This window comes from Sciurus vulgaris (genome assembly GCF_902686455.1).
Source record: "Sciurus vulgaris genome assembly, chromosome: 2".
NCBI classification, from domain to species: Eukaryota; Metazoa; Chordata; class Mammalia; order Rodentia; family Sciuridae; genus Sciurus; species Sciurus vulgaris.
The window spans coordinates 119,610,513-119,622,534 of NC_136462.1; the positions used below are offsets into that span (position 1 = coordinate 119,610,513).

The following is a 12,022-nucleotide window of genomic DNA, read 5'->3' on the forward strand; positions in this document are numbered from 1 at the left end:
TACTGATGTTTCTACTTAATTTTTTTTAATGTGTTTTTGGTTGTCAATGGACCTTTATTTTATTTATTTACGTGTGGTGCTGAGAATTGAACCCTAGCCTTATACATGCCAGGCAAGTGTTCTACCATTGAGCCACAACCTCAGCCCTCTACTTAACTTTCTTTGTTGATTTTCTTATTTTTGTTTTCTAGGACTAATCCTTCTGTCTGTATAAATTAGTGTGCAACCAGAGATTGGTGAGAAGTTATCCTCAAATACCATAAACCAATAAACTTTCTACTCTGAACTGGGAAATCTTTGTGGGTTTGGGAAGTACATTCAAACCTCAAGTTACTTTTGTTCTGCTCAGGTTTTGCTTTCTGCCAGCTTCTCTTACTTGTCTTCTCAACACACCCACAGGTTTCATCAACCAAGGATATACAGGTGGCTTGGGTGTGCTGCAGTCTCTGAGGCACACACATACAGACTCCAGGCAACCTAGGATATCTGGAGAGCTTATCAAGTCTTCTTATTACTTTCTTACCTTATGGAACGCCTTCTATATATAAGTCTATATCCACTACTTGCCCCTAAAAAGATCACCGCCTCAGGCTTAGGGAAGCACTGGCCCTACCTTTTCACATGCCACCACAGTTGCCACCATAGGTAGCAATGCTCCATTATCAGCTGAGCCCCCTTTGGCAACAGCAGCAAAACCACTGGCTTTCAGGGCCTGCTGTAGCCTGGTTGACCAATCACTCCAACAAAGCTGGGCAGTGCCACAGACACTGATTGTACTTGAAGTGTCTCATAATTTTCATGAATAAATGCTTCTCGGCTTTTTGTATGCTGTTAGTCAGTTTCTAGTCTATGATGATTTTGTCCAGCTTTGTAGTGGCTTTTGGGGATGAGAATTTGTCAACCTTCTCAAACTCTCATGCCAAAAGTCCAGAGTCTGAATCTACACCATCTTGCCATCTATTCTGGTATAATTTAACTGCCTGTTTATACAAGTTTCTTTCCTTCATGTGTTAGCTAGGTCTTTGAACAGCAGCAATAGAACCCACCTGGGGAAAAGAACACCAGGGCTACAGTAGACATAGATAATTAGGAATTATTTACAATAATCTAGCATTATTTATACTTTTATTTTCTGTGAAACAGATAAAATACCTTTTTTGCAGAATGTGTACATAAACATTATGTATAATTTATTGGCTAAACACATTAAAATATTACCTTGTATAACGGGAGAGCCTAGAAACATTGGTCTCTATTAGTGGATGTTCTCCCTGAATTTTCTTCCACTTATTAATTCAGTAAATAAACATATACTGGTTATCTAAAGTAGACAAAGGCATAGTGATAGTGATTTTAAAATGAAGCAGATACAGATCTTGTCCTTAAGGAGATTTTAGGTTAGTGTAAGTGATAGTGTAAACACAAACAATGTAAATAGGAAGTGCTGGATGCCATTAACAAATTACAGATCTGTGCCTTAGAAGTTTAGTAGGACAGTTGAATTTCCCTAAGTGATTTTATCATCACCCATTACACTCTTTACCTAGTCCACCCTGCTTACATTCACTCCTAACTGCTTTTATACTTGTACTTGTTACCCTTTCAAGTTATGGTAGTAACTAACATATAGTGATTTTACATGCAGTTTCTTATTTGCTGTTCTTCTTTCTGGTTCATATCAGCCTGGGACATAGGTAGGGAACATTACTATTGCAATTTACAGACAAGGAAATTGGTATCAGACAAGCTGACTTGCTCACCCTCACATTATTAGAAAATGACAGGTCAAGTTTTAAGCATAGGTCTTTGTACTTGAAATCCTGGGATCTTTGCAATATGTTCTACTGTTTCTCACATAATAGACTGACACCAGTCAGTAGTAGATGCTGGGGGGAAATTAGGCTTGGTCAGTCAAGTGAGACCTGGAGGCAGCTTAGTATGTTTCTAGACAGATACAGAAATAAGGCAGCAAAGCACTTCCATTGGGGTGAGGATATAGCTTAGAGGTAGAGCACTTGCCTAGCATGTTTGAGCCCCTGAGTTTGATTCCCAGCACAAAACAAACATAAAAAATTCACTTCTATGGGGGTAGAGGAAAAGGAGAGAGCAAGAAAATAAGTGATTTGCACAAAGCAACACACAAATGGTAAGTGGCATATCCTGACTCAGGTCAAGTTCCCAGCTATATCCAAGGGCCTTGTACACTAAAAACAAACGTTGGTTTTCCTGTTCCCCACTTACCATTACCTACGGTGAGTAATTTAGTTCTTTTAAGCTCCAGTTTCTACATAAAAGACAAAGATACAATGATAGTACTGATTTCATAGAACTGTTGTGAGGATCAAATGATCGTATAAGGAGCCAGACTGCTGTGTAAGATAGCACTCAATCAATGTAACTATTGGATTACTGTCTCTCTCCCTCCCCAGCTTCAGTAAGCTCAGGTGGGCCGTCCACTGACATTTCCCTTAGATGGAATTCATCTGGCATATTTATTTATATTGTGTCACTTTAGACTCTTATATTCCACAGTTGTTTCCAGAGGTTGTTTCCCTAACTCTTCATTCAAAAGTAGGTCTGTAAATCCCTTGTTCTCTTCTACTAATTCCCCACTAAATTTATGATAAACTTTTTTCTTTTTTGTGTGTAGTGCTAGGGATCAAACCCAGAACCTCAGGCCTGCATATGCTAGGCAAGCACTGGGCCATTTCTTCAGTACTTTGACACAATTCTAATTGATGAACTCTTTTAATTAAAAATTGTGAGATTGAGCTTGTACCATCTGCTCCAAAGTAAAGAAAAATTCTTTATTAGGAATAAATTTCTAAAATCAGAACTGTCCAATAGTAGAACAGGCTGCCTTAGGAGGTAAAATTATCCATGGTTGCAGGTATATAGACAGAGGCTTTAAACTAGTGTCACTGCTTCATCTCTCCCATCCGGTCCACCTGTTGTTTTAATGTACTTTGCATTCAGGATCATAACAAACAGATAAGCTACCTATTTTTGTGTCTCTGAAATTTTTGACTCAGAATTTTATATTGTTTTAGTTCAACGAATTGATGTGATGGCAAATGAAGTATAATTTAGCGAAGTGAGGAAGGTTCTCACTTCCCTGAGTATTGCCAATACAGAGAACAGAGTTTAATATTAGACCAAAGCTGAAGATGTGGTCTTTGAATCTCCTGCAGGGCTGAAGAGACACACGCTCTACAGTGAGCTCATGATAGGGAGGAGCCTGTGTTGCGTGTACTAGGCTTGTCCATGCTATCTACATTGTAACTAGGATCCTCCATACTGCATACATTCCATATTTTGAGAAAACAGAAGAAAATATCGAGGTCTATCATCATGAAGTTTTTATATGCAAAATTTGACAGATGTTGCATGCTACTTTCAGGATTAAGAAAATTATCTGGGCATTCTGTGTCCTGTGAAATGTGTTATTCTCAGCTGTCACCTTCCCTGTCCCTTACCCACAATCATTATAGCGACCAGAAAGTCTGCTTGCTCTACAGTGATGTGTCTTGAATAGTGCCCATTAGTTTTCAGTAGTTACCCCTGACCTGCATGTTAGCCTTCAGTTTAATGGCCTTTTTTATGTTCATTCATTTTATTTTATTTCCCATCGTGGTTTTGTTTATTTCTTTTTTGTTTTTTGTTTTTTCTGTTCTCTTTTTAAAACCGTCGTGGTTTGCCCTTCATATTCCCCAATGTTTGCACATGACAAGATGTTGCCATCCCAACATTACCTCCCACTTCACTGACCAGTGCCACTACTGACCATCTAGCACCAGCCACAACGGGACCACTGCCTTCAGCTCCTCGGGATGTCGTGGCCTCCCTGGTCTCTACCCGCTTCATCAAATTAACGTGGCGAACACCTGCATCAGATCCTCATGGAGATAACCTCACCTATTCTGTATTCTACACCAAGGAGGGAATTGCTCGGTAAGTGCCTATATGCTTGGAGTCAGTGGACTGCCCCTTGGTTCACACCTATCCAGTCATGCTCACTCTTGCTCTTTGTTGTACAGGTTCTGTATCAATTTTCAGTCCAGAAAATATGATTTCTGGAATGCATCTTTCCTAATTTTAGGTCATTAAATAAATTCCCAAACACACTGAAGTTCTTGGTATTCTTTCCTACCTGTCTGGGTTTACTTGGTGAGAGGGTAGATAGACCTCCGTAGGTTGGGAGTATTTAACCAAATCTACCCTTTTTTCATAAGATTCAGTTAGCACAGAGTCTAGAGGTTAAAGTAAACAATTTATTAAAGTCATCTTGAATGTAAGCCTGTGTCAGTGGGTGATGTGGGCTGCTGAGCTCCAGGGTCTCCTGGATAATGCAAGAGTAGTAGTGACTAATTTTAGTGTTAATTCCCTTTCTATCTCTACCTTTCAGGAGCTTACATTATTTCTCCATTGCTTATAGAAGAATATCTAAAATCTTTGGACTATTTTACTCTACAGCCTGGCTTTATTTTATCTGTTACTCTCATTTTCCTTTTCTCTCCAAGTTTAACTGATGTTCTAATGAAATTAATTTTTATTCAATATAGCCCTCTTTCCTGGTTTCCTCAGTGGCTCACCCGTTCCTCAGCTAACATCAAATTCAGTTAATCCTCCTAGTCCTTGATAAGCCCCATGAAGCCCTCCCAGAACTTTCCATTCCTTTCAGCACACTAGCATTTCTCTCATATATAAATTGGAACTACTAATAGTAGCTCTTGATTATAGTAACATGAGACTACCTTAGAAAAAGTGTTTGTAACATTTATAAAAGATTGCATTGATATCCAAAATATATGAAGAGTTCCTACAAATCATAAATAAAAGATATCCCAAAAGACAAAGGATACAAGCAGGCCCTTAAACTCTTAAGAAACTTTTCATCATCTCTAGAAATCTTGGAAATGCATAACAATTTTCTTTATTTAACTAGAAGGCTGACAAAAATTTTAAGTTGACCAGTATCCAGTATTAAATGAATTGAAGACTGTGGAAAAACCACTCCAGGCCATTGAGTATTAAAATAATATTTAGGGAATGTGATTTGACAGAATTTTCAAATCTTTTTAATGCACCTAACCTTCAATCCAGTAATTACACTTCTGGATATTTTTCCTATAGATAGAGATACACATGTGCTTAGGACACTCATACAAAAGTTTTTATTATAGTATTGTTCATAAGAGTAAAAAGGGAAACAGTGCATGCAAGAATGGTATATAATATATGTATACCCATATGAAGTATAATGCAGGTTTTTAAATGATGAATTATATATTTTGATGTGTATAAATGTCTAGAACAGTGATTCTCACCCAGAAATAGTTTTGCCCCCATCCCTCAGAGGACATTTGGCAATATCTGGCAACATTTTTTATTTTTACAATTGGAGGGCACTTATTGGCATATATTGGGTAGGGACCAGAGATTCAATCCTATACATCCTACAATGTATAGGACAACCACACACAACAAACAATTATATTGTCCCATATCTCAGTACTTGCAAGGGTGAGAAACCCTGGCCCAGAGGGATCTGGTAAGATAGGTCAAAATGTATGTGTCACATTTAGGTTTCAGGATAGTTCAGATTTTCAGGAAGTATACTGTATTTTTTTAACTCTGTGTGTGTGAATACTTTGGTATTCATATGTTTTTAATGATTATTCTTACATTTCTTTTTTTGAATTAGTGGATCATTGGTTGGAGTTAAGCAGGAGTGATTAATAAGTGAAGTCAGAGTTGAGAGAAATATAGAAAGTATGTTGGCAGGGGCAGGCAAACAGGAAAAGTATGTGTAAAGAAGGGGAAATACAAGGTAAGGGTCTGGTTGCATCTGGGATTCTGGTATGGGAAAAACCGGGAGGTCAGAAAGCTAGTCTGACTGACCCAGAGATTTTAGTAGAAATTAGCAAGAGATTAAAATAAAGTGCAAGTATATGTCAAAATACACTCTCCTGTCATGTGTATCTAAAAAGAACAAATAAAAATAAACAATAAATAAAGTGGAAATTTGAAGCCAAACTTTGGAATGCCAGTAAGAATTTGGGCATAAGCATATGAAAGGGTCCATTTTAGACTCTGAAGTGAGTGTACAATGTGATTGTATTAAACAGTTTATATTAGTAGCACTTCAGGAGCACTATACAAGGTAAGAAAGCAGAATAGAGCCAGGAAGACAAATTAGGTAGTACTTATGTTAATGTAGATATGCGGTAGTTGATAACCTGGATGAAGATGAGAGTGATGTGGAGTGGATAGGGTAAATATGGGAAATTTTTAAAGGAAGATTATTTGAGACTGTGATATTGTTACTTCATTATTTGAAGTTTGTGATTTCTGAATAGAGGCAGTGTAGTAGTAGTAAAGTCTGTAAGTCAGGCTATATCCTGGATTCTTATTTTATAAACAGAAGTAGTACATTCTTATTTTATAAACAGGAGTAATAAATTACTTCACAGACTTAATATAATTTAAGTATTCAGTGGGTATGCCAGCCACTACCTTCATTTGCAAATTGTATACGTCCTGCATTTGGCAATTCAACCACTAGATGGCACTACATGCCTTGGTCATCAGCCATAATTCTTTGGGAACCTGAGTTGACCAAGATACCTAAGAGTCCTTCATTTGCCTTTTTACCTATGAAATTTTTATCTTTTAAAAAAAATTTTAAAGCCTTTCATTGGTAGAAAAAGCACTCTTCTGATATTAACCATGGGATGGAGAGTAGGGAAAATGTTATTCCTGATATCGATAGCATGTTAGAGATGAATGAAATCTGTCTAGTCCAGGGTTTGGCAAGCTGTGGACTCCAGGCCAAACCTGGAGCTTTTCTTTTTCTGTTCCAAGAACTAAGCATAGATTTTATATTTTTAAATGGTTACATTTTGGAGAGTTATTTAAGTAAGTACACAATATCCTCCATTTTGCTTCTTAACCTGTAGTTATTTACTGTCAGACTCTTTAAGAAAACGTTTACCCACCCATCTCATTCTTTCATTCAATTCTTGAGGAAAGTGGAGCCCAGAAAAACCTGGTGTCTTTCCCATAGTCTCTTGCAAGCTGGTAGCATTTCTCAACTTGAATTAGATCTTCAACTTTCTGGCCCAATGTTGCCTTAATACAAAGTGTACCTTTTCCTTTCTTTTTCCTCTTAACCCTTAGCTATCATAATCTCCCTTAAACTTAATCCTATCTGTTTGAGAATTGCCCTCCTGATACTACCTGGATCTTGACCCGAAGTCAAGGTTTTTTGGGGTTTTTTTGTTTGTTTGTTTGTTCGTTTGTTTTTCCTGGACAGAAACTTGGTTCTGGGACATCAGACCATCTAATGTCAGAGCCTTCTCAGGTGCTGTGTTCTTCATCTTAGGGAATCATACCTGTGACTGATTTCCTCCCCCCCCCCCCCCCCAATTTTTTTAGTTGTCAATGGACCTTTATTTTATTTATTTACATGTGGTGCTGAGAATCTAACCCAGTGCCTCATGCATGCTAGGCAAACCCTCTACCCCTGAACCACAACCCCAGCTCTGATTTCCTTTTTATAGTGATGCTTCTGTAGAAACTCTTTCCAGGTGTTAGTAACTTTTCAGTCATTTCTCTCCTTTTCCCCCTTTCATGCAGGAACAAACAAAAGGCACATATGATGTCATTGTTTACACACTAGAATGCAGATTTTCATTCATTTTATAGACATACATGCCTGAGGCAGCTTTCCCATGTGAGCATTCTGCTTAGTGCTTCTACAGTATGTGAATATGAATGAGACAGTCTTTCGCTTCAGTTTAAAATAAAAGAGCACCCCCCCCCCCCAGTTTATCTTTCTGGGAAAAAACCTGTTTTAAAATTTTATATGTAAGGTGAGCAAAAGAGACCTAATATGTGTTCTCTCATGGAGCTTTTAGTTTAGTGTAAAACATGATGCTTCCATTTAAATAGCAATCATTTTTAATCAGCTGAAGTGTTAGAAATCTCAAAGTGTAAGAAATCAGTTGATATCCTCCTAAATCCTGTGACATAGAGGTTGAAGAAGATAATATTTATAGATACCTCAAATATCTCTACAATAATTTTTATTACCACCATATTCTTTTCTAGTGGGCCTGATTATAGTGGGTACTGGTTTTGTGTTTAGTTGCAGTGCTGGGAATCAAACTGAGGGCTTTGTGCATGTTAGGCAGGTACTGTACCACTGAGCTACATCCCTTTCTCTAGTACTGTTGTTTCTTTTTTAAAGAACTGTTGAAAATGCTTAAATTTCAAATGCAAATGTTCATATATAATCAACAAATTTGCATGTGTCTACATATACCTCAACAAATTTTAATCAGCAGTTTTAAGATAAGTTAGCAGTATTTTGAAGTAGGAATTTTAATTCAACATATTAGGTAATTCAGAATAATTTTCTTTGCAGCATAACTTTGGGTTCCCTTCATTTTCAGGATAGGTGCACATATTTTCTGACAATTCTTTTTCATGCTTTTAATAGTTTTTTATAGTTACACATAATAGTTGGGTTCATTCTGACATAATCATATGTGTATGAAATTTAATTTGCTCCATTTCAGTCTCCAGAGCCTTCTCTTTCTTCATTTCCCACTCTCCCCGTGGTCCCCTTTCTCTATTGGTCTTCCTTCTATGAATGACAACTGTCTAAAACAAATTCCTTCATAATATTTGTTGAAAATTCTTATAATATAATCTGATTTTTATTATAGTGAATATAAATAGTCTGAGTATCATTATGGGGCTACACTGGACACATAAACCCAACCCCCAAAATAGAACCTAGATGCTACCTTTTTCTAAAGAACCTAGGTAATCATTTTTATATTTTCAACTTATAACACTGAATCAACTTGATTAGTTTGTGAGTTTTGTTGTAAGACTTGTCAAACCTTTCAGATCAGTTTGAAGATCATTCAAAGAGTGTATTAATTTAAGAATTAAATTATAGCCAGGCATAATGGTACATGCTGTAATCCCAGCTACTTGGGAAGCTGAGACAGGAGAATTTCAAGTTCAAAACCAGCCTTGATAACTTATCGAGACCCTATCTCAATAAAATAAAAAAGGTTAGCGCTGTTCCTTAGTTGTGGAGTACCCCTGGGTTCAATCCACATTTGACTGGTGGCAGGGAGTGGAATTGTAAAAGTTAGTACCATGAATCACCTTTTTGTATAGATTGAGTTATATGTAAATTATAATGTTTTTGTTCCCAATTTTAAGAGCAATAAGCTACAGCTTTGTTTTTATTGAGAATCTCTTATTCAAAATATTTACAACATTCTTTGATATTTTCTGTGAAAATTAAATGATGCCTACAACCACCTTCTGTCCATTTCCCTGGGGATAACTCCTTAAAATTCAGTGATTTCTAAGCAGGGTATGGTGGTGCCTGCCTGTTGTCCCAGAAACTTGGGAGGCTGAGGCATGATCCTATCTCAATAAAAAAAGGATTTTGCATATAGCTCAATGGTAAAGTGCCCCTAGGTTCAGTCCTCTGTACCAAAACAAAACAAAAAACCCTTAATGATTTCTAAAGCCTACAAAGTTGATGACCAGCTGCCCCATTTGAAATGGCACTGAGGGCTCTGGGCCACCTCTGAAAAGAAGCAGTAATTCTGATCAGTGATCCCAGTAATGATTAAGCAAGAAAATTGGTGACTTGTCAGATATGTATGACCTATTCTTTTGCCAGCCTTCATATTCTACTGTTCATTGCTATACTCCCCGCCCAGAGTTTCATTTTCTTGAGTTATTTTTACTAAAGTTATTAAATTTTGATGGGAAATGGAAATTGAAATGGTACATTCTCAAAATATTTCCAATTGATAACTTTTTTTCCTAATCCTTCTTTGCCCCAAGGGAACGTGTTGAGAACACCAGTCGCCCGGGAGAGATGCAGGTAACCATTCAAAACCTAATGCCAGCGACTGTGTACATCTTTAGAGTTGTGGCTCAAAACAAGCATGGCTCCGGAGAGAGTTCAGCTCCACTACGAGTAGAAACACAGCCTGAGGGTAAGTCTTCCACCAGTCTGTCAATCCCATGCAGAGGGAGACTTATATGAAGATCTATCTTGTGTTAAACCTTGCACACCAGAGGAAAGCTGACAGCTTCTCAGCTTCAAGTTCTTAAGAACTAGGGGGGACAAAATGAATTTCCATCAAATAGCAGCAAATAGTATGAAATGGTATAATTCTGCATATACTTTTCTACATATTCATATTGTACTGATCCTTTAAGACCGCTCAGATGCCTTCTATAAACTTTCTTTTGATCCCGTCTACTCTTCCATCTCCACAATTCTGAGATGCATTATCACTTTCTTCCTTCAGTTGTGATTATGAATATATCTTGCTTATTTTATGAATAATTCCCATAACTATAATGCAGTACCTTGCACATGAAATGGATATTATTGTTATCAGCTGGATTTCCCTGTCCTAATGCATATCTCACTCGTTAGATCTTGGACCCTGTATTTTGGACCTTTGGGTTTTTTTTGTGCTAACAGTGGTACTTTTCTAAGATTTTCTGTGAGACAGTGTCAAGTTGGTTTATATTGTAAATGTCCTGTTTACCTTAAGTTTTAGCATAAACTATAGGCCTGAAATATAAGAAACAGTCAAGTCATAATTAATGCTTCCCCCAGTTGATACTTTATTCTACACTTTCACCAATTTTTAAAGCCAGCCACTCTTTTTTCCTTCACCATTAACTCCAGCTACTATTTTTCCTCAGAGCATTCTCCAGCTTACTTTTACTGTTGATTGCACAAGCTTTTCTTTGTTCACAAACCTTTGGTAATAAAGATTTTGCTTTGAGTAGAAAACACATGAGATACATTTGTGAAAACTACTGACCTAGGGACTAAACAGGATGAATGAATTTACTAGTGAAACTATAAAAATAATTGAGATTTTTATCTGAAGGTTAGTATAAATGTAGTCAAGATGCTATAGTGCCTGGGGCAGTAGCTCAGTGGTAGAGTGCTTGCCTCACATGTGCAAGTTAGTGGGTTTGATCCTGAGCACAACATAAAAATAAATAAATAAAGATACTGTGTTCATCTACAACTAAAACATTTAAAAAAAAAAAACTTTAGAAAACTGTAGAAATTTACAGTGCTCTAGCAAATCACTCAATGATCAAATATTTGAGTACATCATATGCCAGGTACTATGCAAGGTCTTAGAGATACAAGGATGAAGAAGGTAAAATTTCTTCTCTTATAGAACAAGCAGTGAAAATAGTTCTTGCCTGGGTTTGATATCAGAGTCCAGGGGTTAATTTAAGTGAAAAATGTGTTCTCATTACAGGAAAAAGGATGTTGAATTTTATAGTTATCCATGTTCAGACAAGTGCAGGAACACTCCACTAAATTTCAGTCTCAGTTATCCTTCGTAAGCTTTTTTGTGCAGGCATCATACATGGGAGATATGGAAATTTACTTCAAAGGTAGTAAGTTAAGGCAGAATTCTTCGAAAAGATGAGGCCTGAGATTGACCTTGAAGCATTTGACTTAGTGTAAGCATTCTTAAGAAAGGAAATTGCATGACCCAAATCCCAGAAATAGGCTCAAACAGTGTACATGCTCATGCAAATTCCGTCATGATGAAGGTGAAGGAAAGACCACAGGATTTGATTCATTGCAAGGTTCTATCCTGGGGCTGTGGAATCTTCTGACTACTACACAAAAATATTTGTGTGTCTGTACATTCACATTTTCCTAGAAAGAATCGGTAACTTTCATTATCATTTCAGACCGTGTGTGTGAAATTATTGAGAACCACTGGACTACAGGGTTGAGAGATGAAAGAAAAGATTAAGGAAAAGTGACTCTTCGGTGCTTAGTATGTGCCAGTCACTGTGTTAGGCAGTCAAGATGGAAATATGAGTAAGACTTGACTTTTGTCCACAAAGCTTCAGTCTGACACCAGAGACAGACAAGTAAATATATAGTATAGTCAGATATGGCCATCACAAGGAAAATGGGCAGCAC

General features: G+C 37.1%; 1 protein-coding gene across 11 annotated transcripts in view; it reads left to right on the plus strand.

Annotated features, from left to right (window-relative positions):
• NEO1 (neogenin 1) overlaps nt 1-12,022 on the plus strand; it is a 244,518-nt gene that overhangs the window by 172,525 nt on the left and 59,971 nt on the right. For 7 of the 11 annotated variants that reach the window (XM_079125283.1, XM_079125292.1, XM_079125293.1 and 4 more), the window contains exons 8-9: nt 3,732-3,951; nt 9,883-10,037. In XM_079125283.1, coding sequence (XP_078981409.1) covers nt 3,732-3,951; nt 9,883-10,037 — 375 coding nt within the window. The remainder of the gene's footprint in view (nt 1-3,731; nt 3,952-9,882; nt 10,038-12,022) is intronic. The other 4 variants (XM_079125288.1, XM_079125284.1, XM_079125290.1 and 1 more) reach the window with 1 other exon arrangement.